This window comes from Anolis sagrei, chromosome 3 (genome assembly GCF_037176765.1).
Source record: "Anolis sagrei isolate rAnoSag1 chromosome 3, rAnoSag1.mat, whole genome shotgun sequence".
Lineage (NCBI taxonomy): Eukaryota > Metazoa > Chordata > Lepidosauria > Squamata > Dactyloidae > Anolis > Anolis sagrei.
In genome coordinates this window covers 274,360,518-274,380,351 of record NC_090023.1, presented here as the reverse complement: position 1 = coordinate 274,380,351, position 19,834 = coordinate 274,360,518, and the positions used below count along the sequence as shown (strand labels likewise).

The 19,834-nt window shown below is 51.8% G+C and overlaps 1 protein-coding gene across 1 annotated transcript in view; it reads right to left on the bottom strand.

Moving 5' to 3' along the window:
* LOC132781577 (disks large homolog 1-like) overlaps window positions 1-19,834 on the bottom strand; it is an 80,299-nt gene that overhangs the window by 34,955 nt on the left and 25,510 nt on the right. Inside the window, exon 4 of the mRNA XM_067466293.1 lies at window positions 17,631-17,810. Coding sequence (XP_067322394.1) covers window positions 17,631-17,810 — 180 coding nt within the window. The remainder of the gene's footprint in view (window positions 1-17,630; window positions 17,811-19,834) is intronic.

Here is a 19,834-nt window from a genome sequence, read left to right as displayed (position 1 = left end):
GCACCATGGAGGACCTCCTTGCGGCAACACCAGAGGCACTCCAAGGGGCCAGATACTGGTCAAAGGGCATTTAATCAACTACCAAGCTTGCAAACTCTGGGTTTTCTGTTTGTTTGTCTGTTTGTTTTTGTTAAAAACGTAATACAAATGCCTGGTTGCTGACGACACGATAAATAAAATCTGCTTCAGGTAGGAAACTCATGGGGAATAAGTGGGCTCCCCCAGGAGCAGAGACAGCCCAGCCCACAAAAAGAGGGGCCACTGGGCTCCAGGGTCACCTCCATTCATGGGCGGGGCTGCAACAGGGGAGGGGAGGGGAGGGCAAGCAAAGCACTGACTTCCACTGGCACCCCCCCTCCCCAGTTGACCGAGGTCAGAGGCCACAGGGGTTGCAGAGATGCACGTGGTGCTGCTGACCCAGCACCACGAAGGAGGGAGGGAGACCCCTTGACCTCCCCTCATGGCCCCCTTGAAGAGCCAAGCACGGGGCCCCACATTCCCCATGTGTTGCCCCTCACTCTCTTTCTCGCTCTTCTAGAGATCGGGAGCAGCACTTGCAACCCATAGACAATGCCCCCCAGCGTTCCCTTGGGCTCCTTCTGGACACTGACCAAATGTTTTGACCAGCGAGAGGTGCCCACCTGGTCTGCAAGATCCAGGGAATGTGGGTTGCCTATAGCTGGACTTCATACCACCCACACCGACTAGTGAGAGGCGCCCAGCTGGTCTGCAAGAGGCAGGAGAAGGGGGTCGCCTATGGCTGGCCTTCACACTGACCACACTGGCTAAGCCAGACCCCCAAGGCTGTGTTCTCCTCTCGCTGCCTCGCTTGAGCCGAGGGCAGCCTTCAGTGCAGGAGGAGCGCCTGTGGGGCAAGCGGGCTGGGCACTGGCCTCCCTCCTGGTCATTGCTCAGGGGTGTCTCATTCACCTGAGCTGCCAGGGGCCACCCAAGGGCCCCTCCGCCCTGCCTGCAGTCAGGGCTCGGTCAAGGCTGACCTACTGGCACTGGCACTGTCCCGGCCCCACAGAACCACCCCACTCCAATGGAGCCTGCTGCTCTTGGCCTGACTGGCAAGAGCCCAGAAGGGCCAGGGAAGTGGTCAAGGAAACCTGGGACTGACCCCAGAGGAGACCTGCCCGCTGGAGGTGGCGCAGGAGCAGCTGGTTAACTGGACTTCAGGAAGAGCCTTCCCCCCGCCCACCCACCCCCCCCCCGCCCCCAGGAACCCAATGGCCTCCTTCTGGAAGCCCCCACCCCACCCCACCCCCAGAGCCACACCTGTGCTTCTGCAGGGAGGGGGGAGGAAGGAAAGGGGGAGCACAACCCCCCCCCACCCCACTCCCAGAGCCACACCTGTGCCTCTGCAGAAGAGGGGGGAGGAAGGAGGGGGAGCATGGCCCCCCTACCCCACCCCCAGGGCCACACCCGTGCCTCTGCATGGGAGGGGGGAGGAAGGAAGGGGGGAGCACAGCCCACCCATTTTATTCATAAACAGAATGGAAGGAAGGACCAGAAAGTAAGTAAGTGGGGAGGGGGACCAGGAAGTGCCCCCTCCCCACTTCCTGGGGGGGGGGTCGAAGAATCGAGGGGGGGACACTTCTGATTCACCCAGTGCCCCTCCTAGAATCGGAGCGATGAGAAGGGCCCCCAAAGACCACCCAGCCCAACCTCGTTGGGCTTTGAGTCAGGAAAAGCCCCCTCCTCGAATCCTAGGCTTGGAAGAGACCCACCTCGCCCAGCTCCCTTCTTCCACCATGTGGGAAAAGCACCCCCGACAGGTGGCCAGCCAGCCAGCCTCCCAGGTAGAGAACCCCCCTCTTCCTAGCTACCTGGGCCCTCCCTCCCTCCCTTTCTCTTTCCAGGTGTTTTGGACTCCAACTCCCAGCATTCCTGAGAGTGGAAAGGGGAAGGCAGCGGTGAGGGGTTGGGGGAGGAGGGAGGGAGTCCTTCCGAGCCAGGGCCACCCCCTGACCCCCTCCCCTCCCTGAGCTCCCCTCTTCCTAGCTACCTGCGCCCTCCCTCCCTCCCTCCCTCCCTCCAGGTGTGTTGGACTCCAATTCCCAGCATTCCTGAGAGTGGAAGGGAAAGGGAGGCGGGGGGGACGAGGGAGGGAGGGAGTCCTTCCGAGCCTGGGCCCCCCCTTGCTCCCCCCCCCCTTTACCTGTCTGTGGGCGCTGGGGGCGGTGGCGGCGACGGAGGCGCAGTCGAAGAGGAAGAGGAGGCGCTGCCCGCGGGAGAGGAAGGCGCCCAGCTGATGCCACCGAGAAGAGGAGGAGGGAGGGGTCTGGGCCCCGGGCCCCCCCGCCGCAGAGCCCTCCGCCCCCGAAGAAGACCCCCCTCGCCCGGCCCAGGGAGGCTTCAGCTTGGACGACCACCCCCCACCCCCGCTCCCCCCGCCGCCGCCCCTCCCCGAGCGGGAGTAGAGCAGCGCGTTGTTCCCGAAGATGTAGTTCATGGCACCAGGAGGAAGAGGAAGAGGAAGAAGGAGAGGAAGAAGAAGAAGGAAGGATGGAGGAGGAGGAGGAAGGCGGACGGAGAGCCATCGCCTCGGGTGGACGCAGGGAGGGAGGGAAGGATGGAGGGATGGATGGAGGGATGGATGGAGGGATGCCTCCCTCCGGCTGCAACGCCCCGTCCCCTGGCCCCGCCCCCTCTGGGGAAGGGGGGCAGGCGCAGACCCCGCCCACAAACAACACCCCCCCCTCCACACACACACCTGGAGGTCAAGAGGCGGCGAGGGAGGGGAGAGAGAGAGAGAAGCCCCTCCTGCTCAGAACCCCGCCCCCCACAAGCCCCCCCCTCCAGTCCAGCCGAGGGGCAGCCCACAAACAATACCCCCCCCCCACCCAGAGGTCAAGAGGCGGTGAGGGAGGGGAGAGCAAGAAGCCCCTCCCACTCGGCACCCATAGAATCCTAGAGTTGGGAGAGACCTCCTGGGCCATCATCCAGCCCAACCCCATTCTGCCAAGAAGCAGGAATATTGCATTCAAAGCACCCCTGACAGATGGCCATCCAGCCTCTGTTTCAAAGCCTCCAAAGAAGGAGCCTCCACCACACTCCGGGGCAGAGAGTTCCACTGCTGAACGGCTCTCACAGTCATGTTCAGATGGAATCTCCTCTCTTGTAGTTTGAAGCCATTGTTCCCTTGCGTCCTAGTCTCTCTCCATGGAAGCAGAAAACAAGCTCCCTCCCTCCTCCTCCCTGTGGCTTCCTCTCACATATTTATACATGGCCCTCATCATGTCTCCTCTCAGCCTTCTCTTCTTCAGGCTAAACATGCCCAGCTCCTTAAGCCACTTCTCATAGGGCTTGTTCTCCAGATTCCTGATCTGCTCCCTCCTCCCTGTGGCTTCCTCTCACACATTTATACATGGCCCTCATCATATCTCCTCTCAGCCTTCTCTTCTTCAGGCTAAACATGCCCAGCTCCTTTAGCCGCTCCTCATAGGGCTTGTTCTCCAGACCTTTTATCATTTTAGTTGCTCTCCCAGACTCGAAGGAGGGGGAAGCAGCCCCTCAGCTTCGAGGGGGGGCACCCCTTGCTCCCTCAAGCCACCCCTCGGGAGCTAAGGTCAGGCATGGGGGGAGGGGGGGCAGAAAGAAAGACACCTGAGTGGGGTCTCTCCCTCCCTCTCTCCCTCCCAGCAGAGCAAAGGGGGGGTGTTTTTTCCTGGGGAGGGGGCAGCAGCAGCAGGAGAAGGAAACATGGCCAGTGGCCAGTGTCCAGGGGCTCCCCCCCCCCCCACAAGGTGATGCCCCTGTGGGCCTCCAAGGGAGATGGGGGGGGCTCCCCCCAGCCCTCTCCCAAGAGCCCAAGAGCAAGCATGCATCTGAAGAGCCCTCCAAGTGTTGTGGACTTCAACTCCCACCATCCCTCACAGCCAAATGTTACGAATGGTGGGAGTTGAAGGTGGAAGGAAGGAAGGAAGGAAGGAAGGAAGGAAGGGAGGGAGGGAGGAAGGAAGAGAGGAAGGGCCCAAGTTTAGCCCAGCCCAGCCAAGGGGGAAAGAGGGAAGGCTGGCCTCCCTGAGCAGGGGACACCCAGGGCAAGTACCTGCCCCTTTCCCTGCAAGACAGGAAGCATCCACCACGGTCAAGGGCACGCCCCATTGGGGCCGCACTCCCAGCACAACAATGCAGCGGGGAGCAGCATCAAGGAAGTCCAAGATGTGGAGAAAGGCAGGGGAGAAAGGTCATCAATACAGAAATGAATCCATGTGTGTGTGGGGAGGGGGGGCTCTGGATGCCCATGCCCTACCCCCCCCCCCCACTCAAGGGCCAGTCCCACCTACCAGGAGCTGGAGGTTGAAGTGCCTGGAGCGGCGCACCCGCTGCAAGACCCTGCGCCCGGCCCTCTGCGCGCTCCACAGGGAGGAGAGGAACATGGCGCCCACCCCCTGGCCGGACCCACGGCAGAAGGGCGGCAAGAGCAGGAGAAGCACTCAATCCCCGGCAGACAGCTGTGCGCTCCCCCCGCCCCACCCCGCCTTAAGAATCAGTGCCACCGCTGGATTAATCCGGCCTCCATCCATTCCCCCCCCCCCCCACGCCCATGTGGAAGGCCACTGGGGCACACACAAGGGCGGCCAAAACAGGAAGGGCCGGCCATCCACGAAGAGGCAGCAGCAGGGTGGCACGTCAACATTGCAAGAGGCAAGGAGCCACGGCCACCAATGCGGAGTGCCCCTCCTCACCCAAGGCTATGCTCTGCTGGACGCACACCTGGGGCCACAAAAGGGACCCCAAAGGCACCTCCATTTGGGGGGGGGCAGGAGGAAGGGGCTTGGACTGCCGGGGGGGGGGGGAGGCGGAAGAGGAGGTCTGGCCCACCCCCAGAGAGAGCCAAAAGGGCTCGCCACAGAAGGCATGTTTACGGACCTTTCATACAATCCTAGCATTGGAAGCGACAATTTTTTTGGGGTTGTGTCAGAAGCGACTTGAGAAACTGCAAGTCGCTTCTGGTGTGAGAGAGTTGCCCAGGGGATGCCTGGATGATTTGATGTTTTCATCATCCTTGTGGGAGGCTTCTCTCATGTCCCCGCTTGGGGAGCTGGAGCTGACAGGGGGAGCTCATCCGCCTCTCCCCGGATTTGAACCTGAAACCTTTCGGTCTTCAGTCCTGCTGGCACGGGGGGGGGGGGGGGGTGTTAACCCACTGCGCCACCAAGGGCTCCAGAAGCGACCTGGTAGGCCATCATCCAGACCAACCCTTTTCTGCCAAGAAGCAGGGAAATTGCATTGAAAGCACCCCGACAGATGGCCACCCAGCCTCCAAGGAAGGAGCCTCCACCACACTCCAAGGCAGAGAGTTCCACTGCTGAACAGCTCTCTCTCTCCCAGTCAGGAAGTTCTTCCTCATGTTCAGATGGACTCTCCTTCCTTTCCTGCAGTTCCAATCTCTCTTGCGTCCTAGTCTCCAGGGCCGCAGGAAGGAAGGCTGCCCCTTCCTCCCTTTAACCTATTCCCCGCACATATTTCTCCGTGCCCTCTTTTCTCTGGGGAAAGAAAAGGATTTCTCAGGTAAACTCAGGAGGAGCCCATTGTGTTATTATTCTGGGAACATCAAAGGCATTCCTGGCAAGGGTGATGGGCATGGAAGGACTTTGACCGAATGATTCCAAGCACAGGCCACACAGCCGGCAGGGCTGGACAATCCAACTGACCTTTTCCGCATTGGATTTTTCTCTGCCACAAAAAGGTCTTGAAATCCAAGGAAGGCCGGGACCCTCAACCGGGACCCTCGACCTGGGTTTGGCCAGCTGAAGAAGGGGAAGGAAGCTGCACAGAGAGCCAGGTGAGAGAGAGAGAGAGAGAGGAAGAAGCAGCCCCTTTGGCCCAAGACCCCACGCTATTTCCCCCCCGGCACAACTGCTCCCCTTAAAAAAGGGTCAAGAAAAGGAAGCCCAGCCCCGAAATTGCATCGGCCGGATCCTGCTGGGGTCTTACATAACTGTGCTCTTCACACACAGCTCTTAAAAAATGAATTTGGGGCAGGAAGGGAGGAAGGAAGGGAGGAAAGCAGGAAGCATGCAGACACTTTGAGTTAAGCACTGTCGTTATTCATTATTCAAGGCAGGGAGTGCTTCAGACAAAAGTGTCTGCATGCGCTTGCCTCCACAGCCCCTGACCCCCCCCCCACACACACACCTTGCATGGAAGAGTGCTCCAGAAATACGAGGGGGGGGGGAACCTTTCCCCTCCCAACTTTTGCACCCCCCCATGCTCTTGCATACCAATGCACTCTCTTCATTGCAGATCGACCAATGGCTTTGGGGGGGGGGGGGGAGTAAGGGATCACTCTCAGGTGCAAGAGGTAAGAGAGGAGGTGCCTTAGTAATAATAATAATAATAATAATAATAATAATAATAATAATAATAAAAATTAGAAATACAGAAATCCCATCTTTTGCACACACAAACACACACACACACACACTCTACCATTGCAGATCGACCAATGGCTTTGGGGGGGGGGGGAGTATGGGATCACTCTCAGGTGCAAGAGGTAAGAGAGGAGGTGCCTTAGTAATAATAATAATAATAATAATAAAAATTAGAAATACAGAAATCCCATCTTTTGCACACACAAACACACACACACACACTCTACCATTGCAGTTCGACCAATGGCTTTGGGGGGGGGGGGAGTAAGGGATCACTCTCAGGTGCAAGAGGTAAGAGAGGAGGTGCCATAATAATAATAATAATAATAATAATAATAATAATAATAATAATACAATGATAATAAATAGAAATACAGAAATGCGAACTTTTGCACACACACACACATGGCCATGCTCTTGCATACCAATGCACTCTCTTCATTGCAGATCTATCAATGGCTTGGGGGGGGGGGGGGCAAGGGATCACTCTCAGGTGCAAGAGGTCAGAGAGGAGGTGCCATAATAATAACAATAATAATAATAAATAGAAATACAGAAATCCCAACTTTTGCACACACACACACACACACACTCCGCCATGCTCTTGCATACCAATGCACTCTCTTCATTGCAGATCTACCAATCACTTTTTTTGAGGGGGGGGGGCAAGGGATCACTCTCAGGTGCAAGAGGTCAGAGAGGAGGTGCCTTAATAATAATAATAATAATAATAATAATAATAATAATAATATGGCCTCTAGAACATGGCCATATAGCCCGAAATAACCCACAAGAACGGAGTGATTCCGGCCATGAAAGCCTTCGACAATACAATAAATAGAAATACAGAAATCCCATCTTTTGCACACAGACACACACACTCTGCCATGCTCTTGCATACCAATGCACTCTCTTCATTGCAGATCTACCAATGGCTTTTGGGTTGCCTCAAAGTGGATGAAGAGGGAAGGCTTGAGCCGGAGGGGCAGCCACCACAGCCCACCGAGCAGCCCTTGGAGGGAGTGAAAGGCCGGGGTGGGGTGAGTGGGTTGGCCCTGGAGACCCCCTTCTCTAGGCAATCTACCAAAGGCACTTCCAACAAAGCAATGGCCTGCTGCTTTAAAGGGGGCCTGATGCCATGGCTAGAGGACGTTCAAGGAGGGTTTGAGAACCAGGCAGATCTTAAAGTTGCTCGGGTCAAGCCTCTTTCAAGCAGCAGCACGTGTCTGGCTGCTCCCTTCCGAATCACGGTTCAGCTGGGAATCACTTTCAGTGTGGAAAGCTGAAAATGGATTCGGAATCCTAGAGTTTATTTATTTATTTATTTGGGGTGCTTCTACCCCGCCCTTCCTCAACCCCCTAGGTGGGACTCAGGGCGGCTTACAAAGGCACAGTTCAATGCCTAACAATTACAACATGCAATGCAATATACAATACACAAATTTACCACATAATATCACAGATTATAACTAATTAAAACAATCAGACAGTATACTAGTAGCAATAAAAACATCTTGTGGTCAGTGTTCACCAAATCCAAGTCCGTAAACCATTTAGCATTGTCATTGCCCTTTCCTACTCTGGTCATTGCCAGATGTTCAAGCTGGGTTTAGAAAAGGCAGAGGAACGAGAGACCAGATTGCCAATATCCAGATGCTGGAGAATGGAGAAAGGCAGGGAGTTTCAGAAAAACATCTACTTCTGCTTCATTGACTCTTCTAAAGCCTTTGACTGTGTGGATCATAATAAATTGTGGCAAGTTCTTGGTGGGATGGGCATCCCAAGCCCCCTTCCCTCTCTCCTGAGGAATCTGACCAAGGACCAAGTGGCAACGGTCAGAACTGGCCACGGAACAGGAGACGGGTTCCAGATTGGGAAAGGCGTCCGGCAAGGCTGCATCCTCTCACCCAACCTTCTTAATGTGTATGCAGAACACATCATGCGAGGATGTGAAGGGCTTGAGGAATGCAAAGCTGGAGTTAAGATTGCTGGAAGAAACATGAACAACCTCAGATATGCAGATGACACCACTCTGATGGCCGAAAGCGAGGAGGAGCTGAGGAGCCTTCTAACCAAGGTGAAAGAAGAAAGCGCAAAAGCCGGGTTGCAGCTAAACGTCAAAAAAACCAAGATTATGGCAACAAGAATGATTGACAACTGGAAAATAGAGGGAGAAAACGTGGAGGCCGTGACAAGGTTTGTATTTCTAGGCGCAAAGATGAGTGCAGATGCAGACTGTGGCCAGGACATCAGGAGATGCTTCCTTCTTGGGAGGAGAGCAAGGTCCAGTCTCGATAAAATAGTGAAGAGTAGAGACATCAGACTGGCAACCAAGATCCATCGCCTAGTCCAAGCCATGGTCTTCCCTGTAGTCACCTATGGAGGTGAGAGCTGGACCTTCGGGAAGGCTGAGCGAAGGAAGAGAGATGCTTTTGAGCTGTGGGGCTGGAGGAAAGTGCTGAGAGTGCCTTGGACTGCGAGAAGATCCAACCAGTCCATCCTCCGGGAAAGAAAACCCGACTAAAGCTCATTGGAGGGAAGGAGACGAGAGGGAAAGTGGAAGTCCTTTGAATGCCACATCATGAGGAGACAGCAAAGCCTGGAGAAGACGATTATGCTGGGGAAAGTGGAAGGCAAAAGGAAGAGGGGCCGGCCAAGGGCAAGGTGGATGGATGGCATCCTTGAAGTGACTGGACTGACCTTGAAGGAGACCCTGGGGGTGGTGACGGCCGACAGGGAGCTCTGGCGTGGGCTGGTCCATGAGGTCACGAAGAGTTGGAGACGACTGAACGAATGAACAACAACTCTGGTCATTATTGGCTGTCTTTGTCCATCTGCCAGCTTAGCAGGATTGCAGAGTTGGAACAGACCCTCAGGAGGACCCTCCAGCCCCCTCCCAAGCCTGCCAGGCAGGAAGTCCAGGGAGGAAGGCAGGGAGTTTCCCCGGTCAAGGACGCCCCCTGGTGGAAGGCCCCCATTGGCTGCACTGCCTTCCTAAAGAAGTCCCGGAAGGGACTGTGGGCATCTCTGGCCGCTGAATTAGGATTAATGTCAAACCAATTAATAATTATCCCAATTGGTAGAAATTAGGGGAGGAAACAGAAAACATCAAGGGGAAATCTCCCCCCCCCTTTTTTCCCCCTTGAAGCTCCTTTTGTCTGCAAAAACTGAAAACGCACACACTGGGATCTAATATTTCAGCATCACAAGCCATACGTGGCATTTCTGGGTTGTTGTTCTTCTTTGTGTAAACAAGGCAAGCGGATGAGGCCTGCACATGATGCTCCCTCCCTGCCATTCATGGCCATTTCCGCCTTGGGCTCCTCCTCCTCTCTGGTGTTTATATGGGAATGAAATTGACCAAATTGGGCACTAGAAACAATATCATACGAAAGCTGACTGGCACAACCTGGGGATCACAACCAGGCACAGTGAAGGCATCTGCCCTTGCGCTTTGCTACTCCGCTGCTGAGTACGCGTGCCAAGTGTGGAATACATCTCACCACGCTAAAGCAGTGGATGTGGCTCTTAATGATACATGCCACATTATTATAGGCTGTCTAGCCAATACTACAGGAGAAATTACACCGTTTATCTGTTATCGCACCACCTGACATCTGTTGGGAAGGAGCCGCCAGGAATGAAAGAACCAAGGCAGTGACACATCCTCTGCCAGCAAGCCAATGCCTTAAATCAAGAAACAGCTTCCTAAGATCTGCTGAGATACTTGCAGGAACGCCTCAGCAAGCGAGAGTCCAAAAGTGGCAGGTGAAAACCCGGAACCTCAATCAATGGCTGAGACCGGATGAGAAACTCCCCCCTGGGCACACAGAAAACGGGGCGACATGGAAGGTGCGGAACAGACTGCGCTCTGGCACCACGAGATGCAGAGCTAACCTTCAGAAAGGGGATTTCAAAGTGGACTCCATGACATGCGAGTGTGGAGAAGAGCAAGCCACAGACCACCTATTGCAATGTGGCCTGAGCCCTTTTTTTCATGTCAGGAGCAACTTGAGAAACTGCAAGTCGCTTCTGATGTGAGAGAATTGGCTGTCTACAAGGATGTTGCCCAGGGGAATGCCTGGATGTTTTCATGTTTTACCATCCTTGTGGGAGGCTTCTCTCATGTCCTTGCAGGGGGAGCTAGAGCTGACAGGTGAAGCTCATCCATGCTCTGCCCGGACTCGAACCTCCGACCTGTCAATCTTCAGTCGTGCTGGGACAAGGGTTTACCCCATTGCACGACCGGGGGGCCTGAGCCCTGCCCTGTGCGCAACGGAGGGCCTTCTCACAGCAACACTCAAAGCACTCCACGCGGCCAACTTCTAGTCAAAGAACATTGAGCATCAGGCCAAGTTCTTAAACTTTGTGTTTTTAAATACATTATAACTGTACCCTCAACTCGCTTCTGACACAACAAGTAAATAAATAACTACCAGACCCAGGAAATGCCTATTTTTTCTTTCAGATTTGGATATATTAAATCACAGGTTGCAATCTGGTGGATACAGGGAACATACTGTAATGCTATTTCAAATAATAAAAATAATAATAAGAATAATGCACAGATCCCAAATGTAGACTCTGCAAGGAAGCGGATGAAACAATAGATCATATGCTCAGCTCCTGCAAGAAGAATGCGCAGACAGACTGCAAGCAGAGGCACAACACCCTTGCTCAGGTGATTCATTGGAACTTGTGCCACAAACACCATCTGCTTGCCACAAAGAACTGGTGGAATCACAAGCCGAAAAGAGTTACAGAGAATGAGCGCGCCAAACTCCTCTGGGACTTCTGGATTCAGACAGACAGAGTTCTGGAGCACAAGATTCCTGACCTCAAAATCGTGTTAAAAAACAAAGTATGGATCATCGATGTCGCAATCCCAGGTGACAGCAGGATTGCAGAAAAACAACTGGAAAAGCTGACACGATACGAGGATTTAATGATCAAAGTGCAAAGACTCTGGCACAAGCCAGTCAAGGCGGTCCCAGTGGTGATTGGCACACTGGGTGCAGTGCCTAAAGACCATGGCCTGCACTTAAACACAATCGGCGCTGACAAGATTACCACCTGCCAGCTGCAAAAGGCCACCTTACTGGGATCTGCACACATAATTCCCCGATACATCACAGTCCTAGGCACTTGGGAAGTGTCTGACGTGTGATCCAATTCAACAGGCAGCAGAGTGTCTGCTGTGGACTCACCTTGTGGTGTTTCTAATAAATAATAATAATAATAATAATAATAATAATAATAATAATAATACGTCACACCACCCTAGACACTTGGGAAGTGTCTGACGTGTGATCCAATACAACAGCCAGCAGAGTGTCTGCTGTGGACTCACCTTGTTGCGTTTCCAATAAATAATAATAATAATAATAATAATAATAATACGTCACACAGTCCTAGACACTTGGGAAGGGTCTGACGTGTGATCCAATGCAACAGCCAGCAGAGTGTCTGCTGTGGACTCATCTTGTTGTGTTTCTAATAATAATAATAGTAATAATAATAATAATAATAATAATACATCACACAGTCCTAGACACTTGGGAAGTGTCTGACGTGTGATCCAATGCAACAGCCAGCAGAGTGTCTGCGGTGGACTCATCTTGTGGTGTTTCCAATAAATAATAATAATAATAATAATAATAATAATAATAATCCCACCTGGTTTGGTTCCCAAGCATTTTGGACACACTCATCCTATATAATGCCAAGTTTTTAAAAATAAAATTTGAAGGCAACCCCTGCAGACAGCCAATTCTCTCTAACTTGACGCCTTGTGTTTCTAAATGCACTTTACGTGTACCCTCCACTTGCTTCTGACCCAATAAATAAATAAGCACATGCACACACACACACACACACACACCCCTGAGCAGTGCAACACAGAATGAGGAAGGGAAATGGGTGTTGTGTTTTTCCTCCACGCGTGTTGCTTCCCTCGCTCTCCACAAGATGGCAACACCTGAGCGCTGGCTGGCAGCCTGGCATGGCTCCACAGGCTTGGCCACAGGGGAGCTCCACCTGTAATTCTTGCCTGAACAAAGTGCACCTCTAATACACGGGGGACTCCAAGACTGGCATTGCCTCTCTCTAGTTGGGGGGGGGGGGGCTACCTGGGCCAAGCCTGCTCTGCTCCCAGCCGTCCCCCCAAGCCTGCCAAAACCAGTGCATGAGAGGAGCCAGCCTGCGGTGTGCAGAAAGCTGCGCCTCCTGAGGCCCCCACCTTCCTTCTTGGCAGACTCCTCCCCCTGGGCCTCCCAAGCAGCAGGTGTGCATTAGGGAAGGTATGAGCCATCTCTGGCCCTCCTCCGGGTGTTCCCGGCTTCAACTCCCACAAATAATAATAATCATTGTATTGTCGAAGGCTTTCATGGCCGGAATCACTCAGTTCTTGTGGGTTTTTTCGGGCTATATGGCCATGTTCTAGAGGCATTTCTCCTGACGTTTCGCCTGCATCTATGGCAGGCATCCTCAGAGGTCTGCTGGAGCTGGGAAAAAAGGGGTTTATATATCTGTGGACTGACCAGGGTGAGACAAAAGGCTTTTGTAAGTTGGGCTAGGTGTGCATCTTTTCAACTGACCACCTTGATTAGCATACAATGGGCTGACTGTGCCTGGAGCAAACTCTTAATGAAAGGTGATTAGATGTCCCTGCCTGTTTTTCTCTCTGCTGTTTTAATTTTAGAATTTTTTAATACTGGCAGCCAGATTTTGTTCATTTTCATGGTTTCTTCCTTTCTGTTGAAATTCCCCACCTGCTTCTTGTGGATTTCAATGGCTTCTCTGTGTAGTCTGACATGGTGGTGGTGAGAGTGATCCAGCATTTTTGTGTTCTCAAATAAAATGCTGTGTCCAGGTTGGTTCATCAGGTGCCTTTCATGTTCCTGGATTCTTGTTTGGGCGCTGCGTTTGGTGGTCCCTATGTAGACTTGTCCACAGCTGCACTTGTCTCACGTCAGGAGAAATGCCTCTAGAACATGGCCATATAGCCCGAAAAAACCCACAAGAACTGAATAATCATCATCATCATCATCATCATCATCATCTTTATCATCATCATCATCATCATCATCATCTTTATCATCATCATCATCATCATCATCATCATCATCATCATCTTTATGTATTGGCAAGAGGAAAAGTGTTCTTGTCAGACATCAAGGGAACCACTGACCGCAGAGGGAAGAAGCTGGTGAGGAAACACAACATACAAACTATCTCCAGACCCACCAAGAACATCCAACCAATGCTCTGTTCAGCAAAGGACAAGAGGGATCCTCTCACCTCTGCAGGAGTCTACCATTGTGTACCATGCAGCTGTGGACAAGAAGTCTCCAGAGGGACCCCCAAACGCAGCAGCATTGCCCAGACACGCATCAAGGAACATGAAAGGCACTGCAGACTCCTTCAGCCAGAGAAGTCAGCCATAGCAGAGCACCTGATGAACCAGCCTGGGCACAGCATATTATTTGAGAACACAGAAATGCTGGACCACACCAACAACCACCATGTCAGGCTACACAGAGAAGCCATTGAAATCCACAAGAAGCAGGTGGACAATCTCAACAGAAAGGAGGAAACCATGAAAATGAACAAAATCTGGCTACCAGTATTAAAAAACTCTAAAATTACAACAGCACAACAACAGAGAGGAAACAAACAAGAACATCTCATCACCTCTCAACAAAAGTTTGCTCCAGGCACTGCCAGGCCATCAAAAGCTAATCAAGGTGGTCAGTTGAAACATTCACACCTAGCTCTAGCAGACAAGAGTCCTTTGTCCCACCCTGGTCATTCCACACAGTCCCAACAGACCTCGCTACCTCTGAGGATGCTTGCCATAGATGCAGGCGAAACGTCAGGAGAGAATGCCTCTACACCATGGCCATATAGCCCGAAAAAACCTACAACAACCCAACTTTATTTATATCCCGCCACCATCTCCCCAAAGGGGACTCGGAGTGGCTTACATTCCTAACAGCGCAAAGGAGCGTTTTGTGGGGATGAGGAACAGGGCCTTCTCTGTGGTTGCCCCCCGACTTTGGAACACCCTCCCCAAAAACATTAGACTAGCACCCATGCTGGCAATCTTTAGGAAGAGCTTGAAGACCTGGCTGTTCCGATGTGCCTTTCCGGAATAGGAAAACCCCAGCACTGTGTCCCAGAAGCACTTTATTAGAGTTGAAGACTCTCTGCACATTGCACTTGCCCAGAAATCCAACATACCTCCTGCCACACCCAGCACTTTTTAACCTGTACCCATCACTGGCCTGGCCCTGGTTTTTACTGCATAATGATGTAATGTTTTGTTTTGCTTTATGTTTTTAATTTGCTTTGAATTGTATTGTTGTATTGTTGTTGTTATGTTGTTGTTGTGTTGAGGCCTTGGCCTTTGTAAGCTGCATCGAGTCCTTCGGAAGATGCTAGCGGGGTACAAATCAAGTCCTCTCCCTTAGGACACCCTTGCCAGGAAAATTAAAAATCAACTGGATATTTTTTGCTTACAAGCACATAAAGAGTAGGCCGAAGCCTCTTAGTCTCGGTGGGCCAAAACTAGTGTTATTCTGAGGAGTGTGAGGTAAACCTCTGTGTGAGAGAAGCCTCGTGTGAGAAAGCTCCAGTGTGAAGGCTGTTGTGTGTAAAGCGACTGTGTATTTGTTTATTTGTGTTATGGAAGCCTTGTTGTAAATAGTGCAACCATATTATTTTACTGCAAAGAAAGCCTCCTAAGGAAGAGATAACATTGACCCGTGTGTTTTGGTTCTTTTTGTCACTTTGGGCTCCTGGCGCTGGGTCACGCTGCTGATACTCTGCTATACATTCCTGGGGAGGGTCTTAAGCCCACTCACCCAACAATCCCTTCACATATTTATACGTGGCTCCTCTCCTGTCTCCTCTCAACCTTCTCTTCTGCAGGCGGAACATGCCCACCTCTTTAAGACACTCCTCAGGGGGATTATTCATGGTCTCCAGACCTATGCAAGATCTTTCTCGCATGGATTGTTGTCGAGCGAGGCACCACCCACCCTGTGTCTTTGCATTTCATTTTTGTCAGAAATATTAAATATTAACTGGGTATTAGTGATTACCAAAGTGAGAATCAAGCATTGAAAGAGTGAGTAGGCCGAAGTCTGTTAAGAGTAAATGGGGCAAAGCTAGTGTCGTCCTGAGGAGAATGAGTAGGCCGAAGCCTGTTAAGAGTAAATGGGGCAAAGCTAGTGTCGCCCTGATGAGAGTGAGTAGGCCAAAGCCTGTTAAGAGTAAATGGGGCAAAGCTAGTGTCGTCCTGAGGAGAATGAGTAGGCCAAAGCCTGTTAAGAGTAAATGGGGCAAAGCTAGTGTCACCCTGATGAGAGTGAGTAGGCCAAAGCCTGTTAGTGGGCCAAAGCTAGTGTCGTCCTGAGGAGAATGAGGAGGCCAAAGCCTGTTAAGAGTAAATGGGGCAAAGCTAGTGTTGTCCTGAGGAGAATGAGTAGGCCGAAGCCTGTTAGAGTTAGCGGAACAAAGCTAGTGACACCCTGAGGAGAGTGAGTAGGCTGAAGCCTGTTAGTTAGTGGGCCAAAGCTAGTGTCGCCCTGAGGAGAATGAGTAGGCTGAAGCCTGTTAGTGGGCCAAAGCTAGTGTCGCCCTGAGGAGAGTGAGTAGGCCAAAGCCTGTTAGTGGGCCAAAGCTAGTGTCGCCCTGAGAAGAATGAGTAGGCCGAAGACTGGTAAGAGTAAATGGGGAAAAGCTAGTGTCGTCCTGAGGAGAATGAATAGGCCGAAGCCTGTTAAGAGTAAGCGGGCCAAAGCTAGTGTCATTCTGAGGAGAATGAATAGGCCGAAGCCTGTTAGAGTTAGCGGAACAAAGCTAGTGACACCCTGAGGAGAGTGAGTAGGCTGAAGCCTGTTAGTTAGTGGGCCAAAGCTAGTGTCGCCCTGAGGAGAATGAGTAGGCTGAAGCCTGTTAGTGGGCCAAAGCTAGTGTCGCCCTGAGGAGAGTGAGTAGGCCAAAGCCTGTTAGTGGGCCAAAGCTAGTGTCGCCCTGAGAAGAATGAGTAGGCCGAAGACTGGTAAGAGTAAATGGGGAAAAGCTAGTGTCGTCCTGAGGAGAATGAATAGGCCGAAGCCTGTTAAGAGTAAGCGGGCCAAAGCTAGTGTCATTCTGAGGAGAATGAATAGGCCGAAGCCTGATAAGAGCAAATGGGCCAAAGCTAGTGTCGTCCTGAGGAGAATGAGTAGGCCGAAGCCTCTTAAGAGTTAGTGGACCAAAGCTAGTGTCGTCCTGAGGAGTGAGTAGGCTGAATCCTGTTAGTTAGTGGGCCAAAGCTCGTGTTGCCCTGAGGAGAATAAGCAGGCCAAAGCCTGTTAAGAGTAAGTGGGCCAAAGTTAGTATCGCCCTGAGGAGAATGAGCAGGCCGAAGCCTGTTAAGAGTAAGTGGGCCAAAGCTAGTGTTGCCCTGAGGAGAATGAGTAGGCCAAAGCCTATTAAGAGTAAATGGGGGCAAAGCTACTGTCGTCCTGAGGAGAATGAATAGGCCAAAGCCTGTTAAGAGTAAGTGGGCCAAAGTTAGTGTCACCCTGAGGAGAATGAGTAGGCTGAAGCCTGTTAAGAGTAAGCGGGCCAAAGCTAGTGTCGTCCTGAGGAGAACGAGTAGGCCGAAGCCTGTTAGTGGACCAAAGTTAGTGACGCCCTGAGGAGAGTGAGTAGGCCGAAGCCTGCTAATGTTAGTGGCCCAAAGCTAGTGTTGGTCTGAGGAGAGTGAGTAGGCCGAAGCCTGTTAAGAGTTAGTTTGCCTCCGTGAGGGAACTCCTCAGTCAGTGTGTGGTAAACTTCTGTGTAAAAGAAGCCTTGTGAGGGAACTCCAGTGCAAAGGCTGCTTTGTGTAAAGCCTCTATGTATTTGTTGATTTGTGTTCTGGAAAATCTTGTGATTGTAAATAGTGCAACCGTATTATTATTTCATTACAAAGGAAAGCCTCCGAAGGAAGAGAGAACCTTGGTCGGTGTGCTTTGGTTCTTTGGGGCCACTGGTGCTAATGAGCTGCTCTGCTGCACATTTCTGAGGAGGGTCTTTTGTCAATAAGCCCACTCAGCCAATGATTATTTTCTGCCTCAGTGCTACATTTGTCCTTGTTGAATTTCAGTCAGGTGATGGCCATAATTTGGAGCATCCAGATGGAAAGGAGCGCGTTCACACCTACACCCACTCACCCCCAGAGCCTGTGTGGAGCGGCCCGGAGGCGCCTACCTTGATGGGGGAGATGTGCGCGTGGGAGACGAGTCCGTGGATGTTCTCCACCTGCGAGAGGCTCTTCTCGGACACCTGGACCAGCTCCGGAGCGGCCGTGCCTTCGCTGGGGGCCGGGTGCGTGGAGGAGCTGCTGGGCGCCAGGGAAGGGGCGCTCTCCTCCTCCTGCGAGCGGAACTTCTGCCGGAGGAAAACACGAAAGAAAGGGAATCGGTATCCGCTTCATGCAGGCCCCACTTTTTCTCTCTCCACAGAATCATAGAATCAAAGAGTTGGAAGAGACCTCATGGGCCATCCAGTCCAACCCCATTCTGCCAAGAAGCAGGAATATTGCATTCAAATCACCCCTGACAGATGGCCACCCAGCCTCTGCTTAAAAGCTTCCAAAGAAGGAGCCTCCACCACACTCCCTCCGGGGCAGAGAGTTCCACTGCTGAACGGCTCTCACAGTCAGGAAGTTCTTCCTCATGTTCAGATGGAATCTCCTCTCTTGTAGTTTGAAGCCACAAAGGAGACCCGAAGAGGCGAGAAGGAAGGATCACAAGATGCTAGAGTTGGACGAGACCTGGTGGGTCGTCCAGTCCAACCCCTTCAAATTATTATTATTATTATTATTATTATTATTATTATTATTATTAAACTTTATTTGTACCCTGCTAGCATCTCCCGAAGGACTCGATGCGGCTTACACAGGCCAAGGACTCAATACACAACATACAATACACTTAAAGCAAATTAAAAACAATCAAAGCAGTATTAAACAACAAAGAACCACAAGCAATAAACAATACATCAAACAAGATAAAACTGGGCCGGGCCAGAGTAAAGGTACAGGATTAAAAAGAGCTGATGTGACAGGTGATGATCATATGATACTTCACCTTGTTGATGGGAAGCTTCCCACCGGAGTGGAAATAATCTATCGGACAGATGGCAAACTATTCAACCTCAGCAGACTGAAAGCCAAAACCAAGGTTACAACAACAGCTGTTATAGAACTCCAGTATGCTGATGACAATGTCGTCTGTGCGCATACGGAAGAAGATATACAAGCCACTCTAAACACCTTCGCAGAAGCATATGAGAAGCTCGGCCTGTCACTGAACATCGAGAAAACCAAAGTGCTGTTCCAGCAGTCGCCAGCCAACCCCTCTCCAATGCCAGTAATACAGCTTAATGGCGTAACATTAGAAAATGTGGACCATTTCCGCTACCTTGGCAGCCACCTCTCCACCAAAGTCAACATTGATGCCGAAATACAACACCGCCTGAGCTCTGCAAGTGCAGCATTTTCCAGAATGAAGCAGAGAGTGTTTGAGGACCGGGACATCCGTAGGGATACCAAGGTGATTGTCTATAAAGCTATTCCCCTCCCAACCCTGCTATATGCCTGCGAGACGTGGACTGTCTACAGACGTCACATGCAACTCCTGGAACGATTCCATCAGCGCTGCCTCCGGAAAATCCTGCAAATCTCCTGGGAAGACAAGCGGACAAACGTCAGTGTGCTGGAAGAAGCAAAGACCACCAGCATTGAAGCGATGGTCCTCCAACATCAACTCCGCTGGGCTGGCCACGTTGTCCGGATGCCTGACCACCGTCTCCCAAAGCAGCTGCTCTACTCCGAACTTAAGAACGGAAAAAGGAACGTTGGTGGGCAGGAAAAGAGATTTAAAGATGGGCTCAAAGCCAACCTTAAAAACTCTGGCATAGACACTGAGAACTGGAAAGCCCTGGCCCTGGAGGTCAGCTGTGACCAGCAGTGCTGCAGAATTTGAGGAGGCACGAGTGGAGGGTGAAAGAGAGAAACGTGCCAGGAGGAAAGCGCGTCAAGCCAACCCCGACCGGGATCGCCTTCCACCTGGAAACCAATGCCCTCCTCACTGCGGAAGAAGATGCAGAGCAAGAATAGGGCTCCACAGCCACATACGGACCCACAGGGAAATCCATAATGGAAGACCATCTTACTCGTCCAACGAGGGATCGCCTAAGTAAGTAAGTAAGTACAGGATTAAAAGTGCTGATGTGACAGGTGATATGTAAGGATTATAGGCAAGTGCAATGTGCAGTGTGCAGCAGTCTTAATTCTGATAAAGTGCGTCTGGGACTTGGTATTGGAGGTTTCCTAATCGGGAAAGGCACATCGGAACAGCCAGGTCTTCAAGTTCTTTCTGAAGACTGCCAGTGTAGGGGCCTGTCTGAGA